We start from the raw sequence: 20,511 nt of genomic DNA, 5'->3' as shown, positions 1-20,511 counted from the left end.
AAGGTGGAAGACAGGGTAATATGGAAGACAGAGATTACTACTAAAACATCATGCATGAGTTAATAAGAGTGAAAAGCTAAGTGCATTGTACTGAACAGAGGTGGGAGGGGGGTGGTGAAAAATATGTGGGAAAGACAATGAGAGATGTAGAAAACTGAAATGGAGTGAAGCAGTTTTGTCCATTGCATCTGTACGGACAAGCAGCCACTCAAAATACACTAAGGGTCTCACTGAGGCCTTCACAGACCGTAATTGCCCTCCCAACCTTGTACAGAAACTGATCTCCCATGCCTTGTCTCTCTAGTCACCCACCATCTATATAAGTCCCATTGTCCAGCCACAGAGGGGAATTCCTCTCATGACCTATTACCATCCAGGACTGAAGCACATGAATCACATTGTCTACCAGGGTTTTGACTTATCTCTTGTCATGCCTTGAAATGATGTGAAACCAGTCATGTGTGCTGAAACCACTGTGCTTCATTCCATTCTGTGTGTGCATGACAGCTCACAAACTGTCTGTCCACAGGAATGTCCACCAACAAGCTGTGGCCAAGAAATAGCTGGACCAGCTAGTTGCTGGGCATGCTGACCAATACAACTTTCTTCATTTAAATGACTGCTTCACAGCCTGTGCAATATGGGTCCTTCCTACAAACATCAGATTCTCTGAAATGTGCAGGTGGGAACTCTCCATGGAACATATCCTACGTTCCTGTAACCCTCCTGGCGTCAGCCTTCCTTAGTCACCCTGTCCTTCACCTACCTATCCCCTTCCCTTTTGCCACTCCACAGCCTTCTATTCCACAAACGCACCCACAGTCTTTTTAATTTTCTCCTTTTATGACCCCCCCTCACCCCCCCCCCCCTTCCCCACAATCTCCTAACCTCTCTACTGCACCTAGCTGCCCTACCCTCTCTCCACCTCATCCCTGCATACACCACATTATCATATCACACCCATACATGCTGTCCCTCCCATTCCCCCTCCCCGCCACAGCATTCTTACCCACAACCACCCAGATTGCTTCTACCATCATGTGCCACAGCTCAAAGTCTGCCCTCAGCAGCCAGTGACTGTGGTCATGTGTGTGTGTGTGTGTGTGAGCTGAGTTGGCATGTGTGTGTGTGTGTGTGTGTGTGTGTGTGTGTGTGTGTGTGTGTGTAAGGGGTGGCCGTCTGGCAAAAAGCCTGTGTGTTTACTACTGTTTTTGTTGTGCCTGTCTGTGACTCAACATCTCTGCTATATGGTGAGTCCTTTTCATAACATTGTCATAATTCCATCCTGGACTTTCCACTGTTTGACTCTGCACATGGGCAATTGTTAAGTACACAAAATATAATTCAGTAAAATAAGTTCGAGTGTGTCAGTATACAGTCAGACATATCGGGGATATCAGACTTACATGGGACACATACGCAGGCTGTCCCATGAGGAATCTGGGACACAGAATGGTCATTTGCAGCAGATGCGTTCATATGGACAAATGCTGTCTTTTGAATGTTTTCCTCACTTCTATTATTTACTGATCAAGACGCATTCACATGGCTTGCAATCAGTAATATAGCCTATGTAACAACGATCATCAAACCGCATGATGCACTGGAAACAAATTTACAAGTTTCTCTTTCACTGTGTGGTGCTGCACGACTGTTGACACCCTCATAGACCATGTGATTTTGGAGGAACAAATGACAAGTGAGAAATATTTGCGCTGATTTGGAAAATGTATTGATTTGGTTACAAGGGAACATTTTGTTGGTGGCACAAGATTGCAATGAACGTTCTCTATTTATTTCTTTATTTATTTACACGTCAAGTTCCCTAGTACCAAACTGAGGAGCAAATCTCCAAGGTCATGGAATGTGTCAGTACATGAAATTACAGCAAAAAAGTAATAACAGATAAAAAAAGTTTATGAATCCAAAAAAGTCACTCCATAAGTTTAAGTAAGCGCAATCAACAATACAACAAGAATCAGCTTAATTTTTCAAGGAACTTCTCGACAGAATAGAAGGAGTGACCCATGAGGGAACTCTCCAGTTTAGATTTGAAAGCACGTGGATTACTGCTAAGATTTTTGAATTCGAGTGGTAGCTTATTGAAAAACAAAGATGATGTGACTTACCAAACGAAAGCACTGGCAGGTCGATAGACACACAAACACAAACATACACACAAAATTCTAGCTTTCGCAACCAACGGTTGCTTCATCAGGAAAGAGGGAAGGAGAGGGAAAGACGAAAGGACGTGGGTTTTAAGGGAGAGGGTAAGGAGTCATTCCAATCCCGGGAGCGGAAAGACTTACCTTAGGGGGAAAAAAGGACAGGTATACACTCGCACACACACCCATATCCAACCGCACATACACAGACACAAGCAGACATTTGTAAAGGCAAAGAGTTTCCGCAGAGATGTCAGTCGAGGCAGAAGTACAGATGCACAGATGTTGTTGAAAGACAGGTGAGGTATGAGCGGCGGCAACTTGAAATTAGCGGAGGTTGAGGCCTGACGGTTAACGAGAAGAGAGGATATACTGAAGGGCAAGTTCCCATATCCGGAGTTCTGACAGGTTGGTGTTAGTGGGAAGGATCCAGATAACCCGGACGGTTTAACACTGTGCCAAGATGTGCTGGCCAAGGCATAGTAGATTACGGTAAAAAGGAGAAGGTAAATAAAAAGTGAAACTAGTGGTAAAAACGGAGAGAGAAAATAAGATGACAGAAAAGATTTCGAAATGCAACAGTGACAGTAACAAATGTAATTGTTGGGTGCATGCCTTGGTGCATGGCCAGCACATCTTGGCACAGTGTTACACTGTCCGGGTTATCTGGATACTTCCCACTAACACCAACCTGTCAGAACTCCGGAGATGGGAACTTGCCCTTCAGTATATCCTCTCTTCTTGTTATCTGCCAGGCCTCAACATCCGTTAATTTCAAGTTGCTGCCGCTCATACCTCACCTATCTTTCAACAACATCTTTGCATCTGTACTTCTGCCTCGACTGACATCTCTGCGGAAACTCTTTGCCTTTACAAATGTCTGCTTGTGTCTGTGTATGTGCGGTTGGATATGGGTGTGTGTGCGAGTGTATACCTGTCCTTTTTTCCCCCTGAGGTAAGTCTTTCTGCTCCCGGGATTGGAATGACTCCTTACCCTCTCCCTTAAAACCCACATCCTTTCGTCTTTCCCTCTCCTTCCCTCTTTCCTGATGAAGCAACCATTGGTTGCGAAAGCTTGAATTTTGTGTGTATGTTTGTGTTTGTTTGTGTGTCTATCGACCTGCCAGCGCTTTTGTTTGGTAAGTCACATCATCTTTGTTTTTAAATATATTTTTCCCACGTGAAATGTTTCCCTCTAGCCAATCTCAAAATACCCAGACTCATGAACAGGGGTTGACAAGAGTTTCATGAACTTATGTCACTTATTGCCTGAACCGCCCATTTGAACCAAAAATATCCTTTTAGAATGGGAAGAGTTACCCCAAAATATAATACCATACAATATATGCTAATGACAATAAGCAAAGTAGATTAATTTTCATGTTGAATGATCACTCACTTCAGATACCTTTTGAACAGTAAAAATGGCAGAATTAAGTCTCTGAACAAGATCCTGTATGTAGGCTTTCAATGACAGTTTGCTATCTATCTGAACACCTAGAAATCTGAACTGTTCAGTTTCACTAATCATATGCCCATTCTGTGAAATTAAAACTTCAGGTTTTGTTGAATTGTGTGACAGAAACTGTAAAAACAGAGTCTTACTGTGATTTAGTGTTAGTTTATTCTCTACAAGCCATGAACTTAGGTCATGAGCAGCACTTTTTTAAACCAAGCCAATGTTGCACACAACATCCTTTACTACCAAGCTAGTGCCATCAGCAAACAGAAATATTTTAGAGTTACCCATAATACTAGAGGGCATATCCTTTGTATAAATAAGGAAGAGGAGTGGCCCCAACACTGATCCCTGGGGCGGCCACCACTTGACCATACCCCATTTAGACTCCAATCCACAGCCATTCTCAGCATTGTGAATAATGACCTTTTGCTGTCTGTTGCTAAAGTAAGAGGTGAACCAATCGTGAGCTACTCTCAGGATTCCGTAATGGTCCAACTTCTGGAGCAGTATTTTATGATCAACACAATTAAACACCTTAGTTAAATCAAAAAATATGCCTAGTGTTTGAAACCTTTTGTTTAACCCATCTTAGATGACTTCTACAGCCAAACTGTACATTTGATAGCAAATCGTGCAGTATAAAATGATCAATTATCCTTACATACACCGCCTTTCAAATAACTTTAGCAAACACTGATAGCATAGAAATAGGTCTAAAATCGTCTACGTTATTCCTTTCTCCATTTTTATAAAGCGGCTTTACTACTGAGTACTTTAATCACTCAGGAAATTGATCATGCCTAAAGGAAAATTTACAAATATGGCTAAATACAGGGCTAAATGCGCAGCATATTCTGCTCTGCACTCCATCATATCCATGAGAATCCTTAGTCTTCAGTGATTTAATTATTGAGTCAATCTCCCCCTTGTCTGTATCACACAGGAGTATTTCAGAGGTCAATCTCGGAAAGGCATTTGGCAAGGAAGTTATATGATTCCCTGTAGAAACTAATTATTTATTTAATTCATCAACAATGCTCAGAAAATTATTGTTAAATACTGTACATATATCTGATTTATCAGTAACAGAAATATTTTTACTATGAACTGACTTTATATCTAGTAATGAAGAATGAATAAAAATAATATCTATGGCTGTGCTACTGTTCCCCTGCACCCTACTTTGCAAAAACACAATCTGCCTCAGATCATGCACAATCATATACAAAATTTATATTGAAGCCACCACATATAACTAATTTCCAGCACTTCCTACAAAGTGAATAAAGAACCATCTCTAGCTTGAGCAAAAATTCTCTGAAGTCAGAGTTAGGGGACCTGTAAACAATAACAATTAGAAGTTTAGTTTCACTAAATTCAACTGACTCTGCACAACAGTCAAATACCTGTTCAGTGCAGTGCCGTGATATGTCTATGGACGCAAATGTAATACTGTTTTTTACGTACATAGCCACTTCCCCACCATGCAGGGAAATCCTTGAAAAACAGCCAGCTAATCTGTATCCTGGTAAAGGAAACAATCCTGCCATATTCTAACATGTATTTCCTTCTCCTTAAAGTACATAAGTGCACTGAGTTTGATGCTTGTTTGCCATTTACAAATTTTACTGGCTCTGAGCACTATGGGACTTAACATCTGTGGTCATTCAGTCCCCTAGAACTTAGAACTACTTAAACCTAACTAACCTAAGGACATCACATACATCCATACCCGAGGCAGGATTCGAACCTGCGACCGTAGCGGTCACACAGTTCCAGACTGAAGCGCATAGAACCGCACAGCCACACCGGCCGGCTACAAATTTTACTGTGAGCAGTTTAAAATGGAATGCAAACTGTTGTAAATTTAATGTGGACTGCTGAATATGTTTCTTCCCCATCCTCAGTAAACTGAAATATAACTACACAATTAATAACCTCACGTTTGATGGCAATATGAGAGCTGTTACATAAAAACAAGATAGGACAGTATAGAAACTGCTATTGGGTTTAATGAGTGGATCAGCTGATTCGAGGGTGTGAGACCTATAAAAACTAATCCAAATTAACAGATAGCAGGGGAAGTACAGTGTCTTGCAAGATGAGTCAAATATATGAAATTACTCTTGCACCTAACTCAAACCTAATGTGTACCTTACAGTTGTTAAAACATGAGCGCAGGTGTTACAATATCTACAATAAAAATGAAGACCAGCAACATTTTTGCTTTGTGCCTCATATTGAAAAGAAGATTAACATCTGCATCACCCATACAAACTGCAAGTAATTTTCGTGCAGCAGGTTCACAACAGCCTTCAGGGCAGTAATTAGAACCAGGCACAAACACAGTGGGCAGAAGCCTAAGTCACACAAACCTGGCTATTGAAACAGCGTGGTTGGCCACTAGGTGGGGTATCTCTGCCAAAAGCTTAGGGTCCTTCCTCAGCTCCTCGATCCATCCCTGCGAGCACACCACCTGATGAGCGTGCCTTGCAAAGTAGTCGATGGCTGCACTATGGAGCAGCGGACACGAGTGCCGCCGGGCGAGCACGCAGTACAGTGGTGTGTTCTCCACACATAAGTTCTCAATCAGATGTTGCTCGCACTTCTCCTTCAGCACTGGCAGCTCGAATCTGTCCGCAAGTGCCAGCAGCTGGGGTGCCACACTCTGCAGCTGTGGCACCTCATCCGTGTACATGAAGGTCAGTAGTTGCCGCACCACGTCCACGGGCATGTCGCGGATCGAGACCATCCGCTTCATCCGGCGGAGTAACGCACCGAACACTGGGCTGCGAGCCACCAGTATCGAGCTGTGGGCATCCAGGTGGCCATCCGCAGCCACCACCAAGACGTCAGCACCCAGTCCCGACTCCAACAAAGATCTCAGGTTGTTTGGTAGGCTTCCCTGAGGCTGTTGCATATTAAGCAAGGCTGCTGACCTGAAATTGCCAAAACACAACTTTAAAATTCTTTACTAGTTACTCTTAAAGCTCAGTGTCATGTATTAATCTTCTGCCACAACAGAGTATGACATGTAAAAACAGCATAAATTATTTTGAGGAGAATATAAAGTTCACAGAATTTCTCACTTCAAGGTCCCAAACAATTTTTTAACGTGTTGTGTCTTCAGGTTTTCAGTCAAGTTGCTAATACAATTTTTGTACCCAATTGGCTTCTTCAAGTGTTGTGACCTGTGTTGTTATGCATACTCACTGCTTAGACCCAAATTAGTTTGAAGTATTATTGGTGTCTCACTGCTATTTCAATCAGAGTTCAAAGATCTGTAAAATGCCAAGGGAATGTGCATTTCACAGAATAACAATGAGGACTCCAACATACAAATGAGTATCAAAGAAAGCAAGGGCCAGTACGAGTTGCACTCAGTTATAGATGGCAGCTGAAAGCACTATTAATCAAGCACGCCAAGAAAACCTGAAAATTCAAGTTTCTTTTCTTTGCAAATCATGACCTGTGTAGTTGCTGAATGTACACTTGTGTGAAGAGTGAACGGAGAAAGAGGTGTATTGTTTATATCATCAGTTTTATATATATATATAGGTGAATATGGATTGGGGGGAAGGAATGAAAGAGGAAGCCGCCTTGTAGAATTTTGCACAGAGCATAACTTAATCATAGCCAACACTTGGTTCAAGAATCATAAAAGAAGGTTGTACACCTGGAAGAATCCTGGAGATACTAAAAGGTATCAGATAGATTATATAATGGTAAGACAGAGATTTAGGAACCAGGTTTTAAATTGTAAGACATTTCCTGGGGCAGATGTGGATTCTGACCACAATCTATTGGTTATGAACTGCAGGTTGAAACTGAAGAAACTGCAAAAAGGTGGGAATTTAAGGAGATGGGACCTGGATAAACTGACAGATCCAGAGGTTGTAGAGAGCTTCAGGGAGAGCATTAGGGAGCGATTGACAGGAATGGGGGAAAGAAATACAGTAGAAGAAGAATGGGTAGCTTTGAGGGATGAAGTAGTGAAGGCAAAGAGGATCAAGTATGGAAAAAGACAAGGGTTAGTAGAAATCCTTGGGTAACAGAAGAAATATTGAATTTAATTGATGAAAGGAGGAAATATAAAAATGCAGTAAATGAAGCAGGGAAAAGGAATACAAACGTGTCAAAAATGAGGCCGACAGGAAGTGCAAAATGGCTAAGCAGGAATGGCTAGAGGACAAATGTAAGGATGTAGAGGCTTATCGCACTAGGGGTAAGATAGATACTGCCTACAGGAAAATTAAAGAGACTTATGGAGAAAAGAGAACCACTTGTATGAATATCAGGAGCTCAGATGGAAACCCAGATCTAACCAAAGAAGAGAAAGCAGAAAGGTGGAAGGAGTATATAGAGGGTTTATACAAGGGCGATGTTCTTGAGGACAATATTATGGAAATGGAAGAGGATGTAGATGAAGACGAAATGGGAGATAAGATACTGCGTGAAGAGTTTGACAGAGCACTGAAAGACCTGAGTCGAAACAAGGCCCCGGGAGTAGACAACATTCCATTTGAACTACTGATGGCCTCGGGAGAGCCAGTCATGACAAAACTCTACCATCTGGTGAGCACGATGTATGAGACAGGCAAAATAATCCTCAGACTTCAAGAAGAATATAATAATTCCAATCCCAAAGAAAGCAGGTGTTGACAGATGTGAAAATTACCGAACTATCAGTTTAATAAGTCACAGCTGCAAAATACTAACGCGAATTCTTTACAGACGAATGGAAAAACTGGTAGAAGCCGACCTCGGGGAAGATCAGTTTGGATTCCGTAGAAATGTTGGAACACGTGAGGCAATACTGACCTTACGACTTATTTTAGAAGAAAGATTAAGAAAAGGCAAACCTACGTTTCTAGCATTTGTAGATTTAGAGAAAGCTTTTGACAATGTTAACTGGAATACTCTCTTTCAAATTCTGAAGGTGGCAGGGGTAAAATACAGGGAGCGAAAGACTATTTACAGTTTGTACAGAAACCAGATGGCAGTTATAAGAGTCGAGGGGCATGAAAGGGAAGCTGTGGTTGGGAAAGGAGTAAGACAGGGTTGTAGCCTCTCCCCGATGTTATTCAATCTGTATATTGAGCAAGCAGTAAAGGAAACAAAAGAAAAATTTGGAGTAGGTATTAAAATTCATGGAGAAGAAGTAAAAACTTTGAGGTTCGCCGATGATATTGTAATTCTGTCAGAGACAGCAAAGGACTTGGAACAGCAGTTGAACGGAATGGACAGTGTCTTGAAAGGAGGATATAAGATGAATATCAACAAAATCAAAACGAGGATAATGGAATGTAGTCAAATTAAGTCGGGTGATACTGAGGGAATTAGATTAGGAAATGAGACACTTAAAGTAGTAAAGGAGTTTTGCTATTTAGGGAGTAAAATAACCGATGATGGTCAAAGTAGAGAGGATATAAAATGTAGACTGGCAATGGCAAGGAAAGCGTTTCTCAAGAAGAGGAATCTGTTAACATCGAGTATAGATTTAAGTGTCAGGAAGTCGTTTCTGAAAGTATTTGTATGGAGTGTAGCCATGTATGGAAGTGAAACATGGACGATAACTAGTTTGGACAAGAAGAGAATAGAAGCTTTCGAAATGTGGTGCTACAGAAGAATGCTGAAGATAAGGTGGGTAGATCACGTAACTAATGAGGAGGTATTGAATAGGATTGGGGAGAAGAGAAGTTTGTGGCACAACTTGACTAGAAGAAGGGATCGGTTGGTAGGACATGTTTTGAGGCATCAAGAGATCACAAATTTAGCATTGGAGGGCAGTGTGGAGGGTAAAAATCGTAGAGGGAGACCAAGAGATGAATACACTAAGCAGATTCAGAAGGATGTAGGTTGCAGTAGATACTGGGAGATGAAGAAGCTTACACAGGATAGAGTAGCATGGAGAGCTGCATCAAACCAGTCTCAGGACTGAAGACCACAACAACACATATATATATATATATTTATTTATTTATTTATCGCGAATGGACCCAGAAGGATCCATACTTCTTTCATTCGTTCTCCATGTTTTCTTTTTCTTTCTTCTGTCCATTTTGTTCCTGGTCTCTTTAGTGCTTCCTTCTCCGACAACACAATCCACTTTTCCACCTTATTTCTAAAAGTTTTTCTATCTTTGACATCTTTAAGTTCAATATTTGCTTTTTGTAAATCTAATTTTACTTGGCTAATCCATGGTGTTGTTGATTTGACTTTTTCTATGTAAGTGAGAATTCTGTTGGTGAGTCGTGTGGGGGGAAGTCTAGTGACATGTCCATAAAATTTTAATCTTCGCCTTCTTATGTCTGCTGCCAGGTTTGATATAGTTTCTGTGGTTCTTCTTGATTGTATCCGGTATCCTTCTTCTGTTAATTTTGGACCTAAAATCTTTCTCATAATTTTGCGTTCTTCTTTTAGTATTTTTTCTAAGTCACATTTTGTGTGGAGTGTGAGCGTTTCACTAGCATATAGTGCTGCTGGCTTAACTACTGCGCAGTAGTGTCGGATTTTTGTGTTTTTTTTTATGTAACGGGTGAATAAGGGCACATTTCCAATCCTCTGGTAATGTTTCTGTTTCCCATATTTTTGTTATTATTTTTGTGAGCTCTTGCAACGTCTTTGGTCCTAGGTTTTTTAATAGCTCTGCAACAATGCCATCTTCGCCAGATGTTCTATTATTTTTTAAGTTTTTAATGTGACATTTGATTTCTTCCTGTGTTTGTGGTAATGAATCCGGTTGAGCGTTGGCACTGATTTCTTTGGGAAACCTTAAACTAGGTTCTGGGCAATTTAGTAGGTTAGAAAAATATTGAGCCAATACTTGACAGTTTTCCTGGTTTGTTAGGGCTAATTTACCATCTGGTTTTCTGAAACATAAATTTTGAGGGATATATCCTCGTATTTTATCTGCGAAAGTTCTGTAGAAGTCTCTTGTATTATAGTTTTGGAAATTTTCTTCTATGGCATCCAGTTGTGCCTTCGTGTACTTCCTTTTTGCTTGCCTAATAGATTTTGAAACCTGTTTTCTAACCTCATTAAATAAATGTAGACTTTCTTGTGATTTTTTACTGTTATATTCTTGAAATGCCTTTTTTCTCCTTTCCAATGCATTTTCACAGTCTGAATCCCACCAAGGGTGTTTGAATATCTTTTTCAAGGGAATAGTTTCCTTAGCTATTCGCGTGATTTTAGAATGAAATTCTTCCCATGTGTTTGCCTTTTCCTTCTCCCATTCTTCTTTTACTTTAGATTCTTTAATCTTCTTGGTGTCATATTTCTGTATTTCTGTTTTCTTCTGATGACTTCTTCGTGCTGTAAACTTGATTTTAATTCTAGTTAGGTAATGGTCTGAATCAATGTTTGCTCCTCTGCGTACTTGGACGTCGTAAATTTCTTTTTGTACTGGGTATGAAATCGCCACATGATCTATTTGAAACTCGCCAATTTGTTGTATAGGAGATCTCCATGTCTTTTGTTTTCTTGGACATTTTCTTAGAGATGTTGACATTATCTTCAGGTTATTCTGCTTACATAGTTCGACGAGCCTTGTACCATTTTTATTGGTAAATTTATGTGCAGGATATTTGCCTACGGTTTTTTGGTGGATTTTCTCTCTACCAATTTGGGCATTAAAATCGCCGAGTAGAACTTTTGTATCATCTTTTGGAATCTTGGCCATTATATTCTCCAAATTTTCCCAGACACAAGCAGACATTTGTAAAGGTCTGCTTGTTGCTGTGTATGTGCAGATGGATATGTGTGTGTGTGCGAGTGTATACCTGTCCTTTTTTCCCCCCTAAGGTAAGTCTTTCCGCTCCCGGGATTGGAATGACTCCTTACCCTCTCCCTTAAAACCCACATCCTTTCGTCTTTCCCTCTCCTTCCCTCTTTCCTGACGAAGCAACCGTTTGTTGCGAAAGCTAGAATTTTGTGTGTATGTTTGTGTTTGTTTGTGTGTCTATCGACCTGCCAGCGCTTTTGTTTGGCAAGTCTCATCATCTTTGTTTTTAGATATATTTTTCCCACGTGGAATGTTTCCCTCTATATATATATATATATATATATATATATATATGTTTGTGTGTCTATCGACCTGCCAGCGCTTTTGTTTGGTAAGTCTCATCATCTTTCTTTTTAAATATATATATATATATATATATATATATATATATATATATATATATATATATATATATATAATAGAGGGAAACATTCCATGTGGGAAAAATATATTTAAAAAGAAAGATGATGAGACTTACCAAACAAAAGCGCTGGCAGGTCGATAGACACACAAACAAACACTAACATACACACAAAATCCAAGCTTTCGCAACAAACTGTTGCCTCATCAGGAAAGAGGGAAGGAGAGAGAAAAAGACGAAAGGATGTGGGTTTTAAAGGAGAGGGTAAGGAGTCATTCCAGTCCCGGGAGCGGAAAGACTTACCTTAGGGGGAAAAAAGGACAGGTATACACTCGCACACACACACATATCCATCCACACATACACAAGTCTTTCCGCTCCCGGGACTGGAATGACTCCTTACCCTCTCCTTTAAAACCCACATCCTTTCGTCTTTTTCTCTCTCCTTCCCTCTTTCCTGATGAGGCAACAGTTTGTTGCGAAAGCTTGGATTTTGTGTGTATGTTAGTGTTTGTTTGTGTGTCTATCGACCTGCCAGCGCTTTTGTTTGGTAAGTCTCATCATCTTTCTTTTTAAATATATATATATATATATAAACACAAACATACACACAAAATTCTAGCTTTCACAACAAAAACATACACACATTCAAAACTGGAAGGTCCTTGTTCTTCATCTTTTACTTTCATCGCCTATCAAGGTGGAAGGATGGGCTCTATTTAAAATCCACCCACTGTACAGCTTAATGTCAAAACAATCATGTGAATGGTCAGCATGTTCCCTTTTTCAACATACCAAGTATTATGTATGTATACTGATTTACACTATACAACACTGCAACGGATTATGAGTCACAACCCCTAGAACATGCAAATAGCTAATGAACTCCACAAATCATTCATTCAGGAATCAATAACACTTTTTTTCCATGGATGCTATACAAGACACAGAGAAAATAATAAAGCAGTTCAATAAAATGAACCTTTCCTGATACCACCATTAATCATTTTTGTCAGTGATAAGCAGCAGCCAAAATTGCAAATACATATACTGACCATTACTATGTCATAAAATGTGTGACAAACCAGTGCATAGTATGACATAATCTAAAAAATATTGGAAGAGTAAATCACATTGGTGAATCACACTTTGTTTCTATCTGTTATTAACAGTCACATTAATGTCTGTCTGCTGAATGAAATCTTCACTGTGTACTATAGTGGAACTATCCAACACACAAAAACTGTGAGCTGGCCTATGACTGAAAACTGGTCGTCTGTCTTTTGTGGGGACCATTCTTGCTAACTGAACCATTCATGATGGACCCAAGATGAGAGGATCAGTGTTGAACCTCTGTCTGCTACCACCAACAGACAAACCCATGTCACCAGAAACAGAGTACTTCAACAGCCTCTAAGCAGCGCCACTTGATGAGCTTAGAAGGCATCCAACACAGTTGCCTTAGGTGTGTCACTTGGGCTCGCCCATTGGTTGGGAGGGGGGTTGGGTTTAAATAACTGGTTGTTTACATGTGCTTCTGTCTGATCTCTTCTAGTACTGAGAGCTAGATATACTTACTGTCGAGACTGTTTGGATTTCTCTTTGAATTTTCTATGTTTTGCTGTTGAAAACTTCATGCAGTGGGCTTGGTTTCATATGGTATGCTAGCAGAAAGGAAAGCCCTGGTTTAGATGGCCTCCTTGTGTGGAGCCCTACAGGTGTGTTTCTTTAATTTTAACAGTCAGGATGTCTCAAATGAGAAGACTCTATTTAAAAAAAGGACAAAGCCAAATTCTGTCACGCACAAAGTTTCATGATGCCTGTATGTCAAACTTACATCACTTACTTGGTGTGGAATACTCCTCTGACCTGTTAATTTGGAGCTCTCACTTCCTGAATCAGCTGAACCACTCATAAAACCCAATAGCAGTTTCTGTACTTTCATTTCTTGTTTGTATGTAGCTGCTATATATTCTACATCTCTCCACATTACTTACGTAACGGACTACTGAAGTCTTTCCATTTTTGTCGAGTACAACCAGATAAGAATATCACCTCTCCGGTATTAAGTCCCATCATCCAAGCCCATGCAATCACTATTACACAAACACAAGACATATGTTTCCCACAATGTCATAATGTGTCCTGGCCTCAATAGAAGTGTCTCAACTTATAGCAGTTCAAAGCAGATCACCAAACAAAGGCAAGAGGAATGGAAGCATACCATCTGTTCGTCCACAAGCATTACAGGCTTCACAAAATTGTGCCTTGGTGCAACTCTATCCCAAACAAAAAGGTGTCAGAATAACCAAAATTTATTGCAATTCATTGTGACACGATTGTACAGCAACCTCATATTGTGATTAATATTGAAAACAACCCTCAGTTGCACAATGTTCTTTATTGGTTAAGAAATGATGCATTTCACCCGGGTAGGGCATCATGAGGTTATCTCTTGTGATGTGGATCACCAATCATCACTCATAATTAGTAAAGCATTACTGTGTATACATCGTGTTAGTGTGGATTGGCCCATGGCACTTTGATTAGGGGCCAGTTTATGAGCGTGGTCTTATTCTATGCTGCTACGACTGATGACAGACATCGTGCAAGATAACCTGATGATGACTTACCCAGGTGAAAAGTGTTACATTTGAACTAATAAAGAACATTGTGCAACCTAGGACTGTTTTTAATATTAACCAGAATGGTTATTTCCTTTCCATACTACAGTCTTCCTGCACATTACATTTTGTTCTCTCTTGCTTTGTTTCCTGAGCCAGCATATTCCACTGCTGCCCACCAGATAACACACACAGTCCTCAATAAAGTACACATTTGTCTATCATTCTGATCTTTCCAATCCACTGCTCTCTTTAGTGTGATATTACAGTCCCTTTACACCCATCACTCTTCACACAATTCATATGATATGTACCTATGTACACCTTCATGCAACATTCCGTACACGCAGTTTCCTCCTGATGGATGAACAATAAACTTTATAACAAAACTTGTTTCCTATGTTCACTAAACTTTCATTCTTCATTAATTACACAGTGCACAAACTATCCTAAATAACATACAGCTGGAGTGAAATGTTTAAAAATATCATTTAGTCTTTGTACAAAACCCAATAACTTCAATTGCAAAAATATCGAAGAGTACATGTGACACTAGCAGCGTCAATGCTGTTTTGTTATCCGAGCCACAATTCCAAAGGGGCATATGAGGCACTAATGATAAGCAACTGTCAAGTTTCAAAATTGGATCAGTAGATTGGAAGAGTCCATGGAAAACTGTTCAACAGGGGAGAGTAACAGAAAAGAAGAAAGAATAGTGTTTAATACATATCAGTGATGAGTTCAATAATTATTTTTATCACCACAATTGCTATATTCATTTGACTATGCACAAAAAATATAGTAAGTTTACACAAATGGTACCATAATTTGACAAAATAAAAATACACAGTAATAAGAAAAACCATGTGGCGCTCTGGTGTGAAGCACCATGTCTTTGGACCCGATGATCTGTGACTTGACTTTGTGTATCTCTCTGCGTGCTACGTTCATACAGCCATATTGTATCCACCTCGCTCAGTGTGTAAACAAATGTTCATTTGGCTGCAAAAGTATGTTATTACCGATCTACGAATCGTAATATCCACAATGTTGACTCCGACATCATTGTTGTGTGTTCGGGAATGATTTTGTGCTTCTTATCATCATTAACGGCTTCGTATGCCAGTCCACATTGTCTTCAGAACAATGGATCTACTAGTGTCATTTTATGCCAGTGCCTCACACCCTAATTAACTGTGCTTGCATTTTTTCTAGTGTTCCTAATGTACATTTGGTTAAAAGTCATGCCGGCGGCCATTTAACTGTAACCAGCCCAACATATACACCGTCGAACGCTACTAAACAGCAACGGCTGCTACATGGACAGTGCACGTCGCTTAGTGACATTATGAACAATAACAGAGTGAAGGACATTGTGTTTCACCCCTCAGCTAACCAGTCACCTTCAGTTTGGCCTGATGTGCCAATGACGTTCAAGAACTGTAATTCGAATGTCCATGCGCACGGGTTTGCACATACTCATATGCCCAACATCATTACACCCCCTCCCCGTATGCCGTCTGAGTGACTCCTATCACTGCAACCATGCCGGTTTCCGCGACCACCGCTAGCAGCTGCCCGCCCATGCAGACCTCGAGTAACGCATCGTCCACCACTACTGCACTCCCGGCGTCAGGGGCTTCCTACACTGCTCACGCACATCTTCGCCTCCCAGTGCTGCATCAACATGTGTTACCCGGCATGTTTCCTAAGCTGCCTGTGTTGCAAAAGGACAACCCTAAGACTTGGTTTGCATTGGGGGATTATCTACTGGATATCCACAGGATTTCAGATGACGACACGTGTTTCGTCTGCATGGTGAGTCACCTCCACGTTCATCCAGACCTCATCAGTGATCTGCTCCTCTCACTGCCCACCTCGCCCAAGTATTTATCAGCGAAAAAATTGCTCATCGAACGCCTTTCTCACCCACCAGCAGAGGCTATCCACCACATCATCCATGACTAGCACCTCGATGAGCGCACACCTTCACAGCTCTGGCAGCACCTTCATGCATTAACTGATGATCAAACACTACACCAGACGCCGCAATTTGGACTATGTGTATGGTCAAACTGCCATCAGACCTACAACTGCACCTTCTACCTCACGTCGCCAACCCTATGCGTGGCCAATCGGGCATACACAATCATATGTCACCAACACCGACTGTCACAGACAACTCCACCTTCAGTTCGCACACCTGCACCTTTGGCTCTGCGCCCTGCCAGTAGGGGCCAGTGCACGCTCCTCAGTGGCCTACAAGAGGTACTGCCTGCGGCCTCCCTACAGCAGCCAACCTCACCCGAACAGCAGCCCGAGCAGTCTTGGGCCCACTCCACACTGCCTTGCCTCTGAGCTTACCTGCTATGCTGCCTGTGTTGGGAACTTCGCTCGGAACTTGTGCATACCCAAACGATTCCAGTGGGCACATTTAGGCGCCACTTCCTACCACAATCGTCCACGGAACCTACCTTCTGATGCCGCACCACTTGCTCCAGCGGTGCAACACCTCCATGTCACAGACTTTCTCATCAACACCAGCGCTGACGTCAGCGTTACCCCCAGCCAAGCAAGTGGGCAACAAGCTTTCTCCTGCTAACCTTGTTTTGATCGACTCAAATCTCTCCCCTATCACGGTCCTCGGCTCTTTAAAGATGTCGCTTCACCTATCACGACTTTTCCTTGGACCTTCCACATCGCTGATGTGGATGAACCTGTGATCAGGTTGGACTTTCTACACCATTACGAACTTTCGCCTGACCTGCAGGCTGCAACGCTCCACCACGCATCTGATTCTACCATTCTCTGCTCAAACAAGTTTGGCACAACTCCAATATCTGCCTCCTTGGCTATGCTTTCCGCATTTGCATCCCTCCTCGAAGGTATTTCTGCAAGTCTCTCTGATTTATCAGATGTCCGCACACAGATCGATGGGCTCTACACACATAACAAGGAGTTTTGTTCCTGCATTACTGCTGCCTCTGCTGAATTGGCTCACGCATGGAGTACTGTACATAGCCTGTCTGCTTCTTTTGAAACTGTCATCTGCTTCTGCTGTGTCTTCACTCTGCATCACTCGTATGTCAAGCTTCCCTTCCCCTGCTGCCAGTTCCATGCCATTGCAGTTGAATCTGCAGGACGCTCATGTTCTCGCCTCCGCGGGATCCCTCACATCGCACGGCTGCCAAGCCACACCTTCTGTTGTCGTCTGTCGCCGCCGCCCCGCCCACGATACTCCGGCCCAGCAAGGACGCACATGTTCCCACTTTGCAGGATCCTTCGCATTGCGTGTGGCTGCCACACCACGCCCTCAGTTGTCATCTTCCAGCGATGCACCGCCCATGCCATTCCAGCCCGGCAAGGTCAGTGACATAGCTTTGCCCCACTGTGCTCCCCACTGCTGGGAGGGGGGGGGGGGGGGCAGGGGCTCCTTGGCGCCTCTGGCCTTAAGCACCATGTCTTTGGACCTGATGATCTTTGACTTTACTTTTGTGTATCTCTCTGCATGCTATGTTTGTACAGCCATATTTTATTCGCCTTGTTCAGTGTGTAAATAAATGTTTATTTGACTGCAAAAGTGTGTTATTAGCGATCTATGACTCATAATATCCACAACCACATAACATAAACAATAAACACAAGCAATAAAGACAGCATCCAATGAACACTCGGTAATAACAGAAGTACTAGTACGAAAAACCAAAAAACAAATTTACAGATAACACGCGTCAAAACTTTTAAAGTACTCTTTTTGGTGTGATCTAGTCAGTAAATGAACTAAAATCGATTCAGTAGCTCAGTGATCATACTAGCACTGAAACTTAAAGGCGAAATACTAATTTCCCTAATTTGTAAACCAATTAACTTAATAGGGCAGTACTTTGGTTCCTCCTTTCAGTTTATGACCATCTCAAGAAATGACAGAAACTGAGAAAAGAAAAACTACCATTGACTAGGTGCACTGGAGGCACTTTAAAAGTTCTGAAAGCTAACAGAAAATTTTATAGTTGTTCACGAATTGAACTACTACTTTCACCTATATTCCAGTTGCTCAAAATACTGCTGAATGACATTAAAGAACTGCTATTTTGAACTCCAGAACTGAGTAAAATAAATTTTTGATGCTGTCCCATGTTAACCCCCTCCCCCCTCACAGTGAGTATACCTAAGACAGGACGCAACAAATTTCAATTTTGTTGTTCAGTCTTTTAATGTTTCGAGTAAACAAAATGTTCCGAGTAAACAACAATATTCACAATATTTGGGACACAATAATGTATTTTACTGAGTATTTTGATGGTAATTTTATTAAAATATTTTAAAATAACAGCTGGGTCATTCCATGTCAAATCAACCAATTTGAGAAAATGTTCCAGCTGATAGTCTCAGATTTGGCTGAAATTTAGCACACCAATGCTACCAAGTATGGAACACTCATGTACAAACTTTAAGTTCCCCTGCCAATTAGTTCCAGAATTATGGCTTGTGAAAGAAGGTGGCGTGACCTGGAAATTGCAACCCGCATCTGGCAATCTATCTTCAGACCCAACTTCAGGTCTTAATAACTTTGGAACTATTCCACACAGTCCAGTGAAATTTTTACAACCCAGTAACATCCACTTAGAGAACACACACTATGAATCAAAACACCAACAACATATTTCTGAGAGAAAATAAATTCCAAAATGTTATTAAAAAATGTAAAATGTTAAAAGGTACATATTGTAGGTGCCCTCTATGCCAAATATAATTCACTCAAAAAGGGTATAAATTTTTTTGTGGTAAGCTTAATGTGGCCTAAACACACACAGAACTTATCTTGCTCATATCAGTCACACAAACAGAGTTACATGCACACGAAAATACAAAAATTTGAAAAATTACCTGAAAAACAAGGATTTTCTAAGTGTGGTAGCACAAAAGGGACAAGTAATATCCAAGCCAAATTTCAAACACTGCATAAGTAGGACATAATATAATGTATGGCAAAATTTCAACTTGTTATTGAAAGGCATTTGCACACAATAAAAGTTGACAGAGATGTATTTGGTTATGTTTCTTTTAACACGATTTAGAAAGTAATAGTAATGATGCAGACAGCTTGTTTCAGATACAGCTACAGCAATTGTTGGGAACCAATAGGCAACAGAAAGTTAAACAATGGTAGTTTTCAGGGACAGAATGAGTCATTGTTAGGCAGTAACAACAAAGGAAACAAGCAACAATTACAGGTTACTCATGTTTTTAAGATTCTAGTTCAGACTGGTCAGTACTGTTGTGGAAAAGCCAGTATGGAGGCAGAAGAGTGTACTAGTGGTGCTTTTGTTCAGACAAGTTGCAGTATTGGTAGAGCACAAGCATCTGAATGTCATAAAACAACATATGGAACAAAATGTGGCATTTGCTTTGTACTGTATGATCTGGATGAATCGGACCAAGATTTGTTGCTATGGAGATCCAGGATACACCCTGTGGGCACAAGAAGTACTGTTCCAGGAAACTTTAGTTTTTGTTATCATCATATGAAAGTGTTTCTGGAAGTATTCTTTCCTACAAAGAAGTTGTTTTGATCCATTTCGGATTCATAAGAAGACAGTGAAGTGTAGCCACAGAAACTGATGTAAAATCAGTATTGAAAGTGAATCAGTGAATGGGACTTAACATGAAACCAGGACAAAAGTTATGTTCCAGGTGTGTTACACTGCTAAAAAAATGAAGAATATTCTGATAATTTACATGCCAGTGACGAAGAGTATCAGCCACCTACAACCACAGCAGGTGAGCAATTAAATACTTCAGTGACTGCTCTTGGTTTGTGTCCCATGTAGACACACAAAGTTGGGAAAAGAGACAGGCCCAGCTATGGTAGAAGAAAGCTACAAGAAACTCAAATGGAATTAAACCACAAAATAGCTGACACACTAATGATGGAATAGGAAGAACTATCTGCTCCAAAGGAACAGAAATCATGCCAGAAATGCTCTGATTTGGACAAAATTGTGCATGATTTGAAAGAAAAATTTGCGATATCCACATGCCAGAAAAAAGTAGCTATTCTTACCCTTGACTACAGCCAAATAATGCCTGGAAAAAAAAGACTATGTAACGGT

The 20,511-nt window shown here is 40.9% G+C and overlaps 1 protein-coding gene across 3 annotated transcripts in view; it reads right to left on the bottom strand.

Annotated features, from left to right (window-relative positions):
* LOC126149645 (speckle-type POZ protein B-like) overlaps positions 1 to 20,511 on the bottom strand; it is a 63,630-nt gene that overhangs the window by 39,273 nt on the left and 3,846 nt on the right. For all 3 annotated transcript variants that reach the window (XM_049915827.1, XM_049915828.1, XM_049915826.1), the window contains exon 2: positions 6,003 to 6,566. In XM_049915827.1, coding sequence (XP_049771784.1) covers positions 6,003 to 6,547 — 545 coding nt within the window. In that variant the 5' untranslated portion in view covers positions 6,548 to 6,566. The remainder of the gene's footprint in view (positions 1 to 6,002; positions 6,567 to 20,511) is intronic.

This window comes from Schistocerca cancellata, chromosome 2 (genome assembly GCF_023864275.1).
Source record: "Schistocerca cancellata isolate TAMUIC-IGC-003103 chromosome 2, iqSchCanc2.1, whole genome shotgun sequence".
NCBI classification, from domain to species: domain Eukaryota; kingdom Metazoa; phylum Arthropoda; class Insecta; order Orthoptera; family Acrididae; genus Schistocerca; species Schistocerca cancellata.
This window is presented reverse-complemented; position numbering and strand designations above follow the sequence as displayed.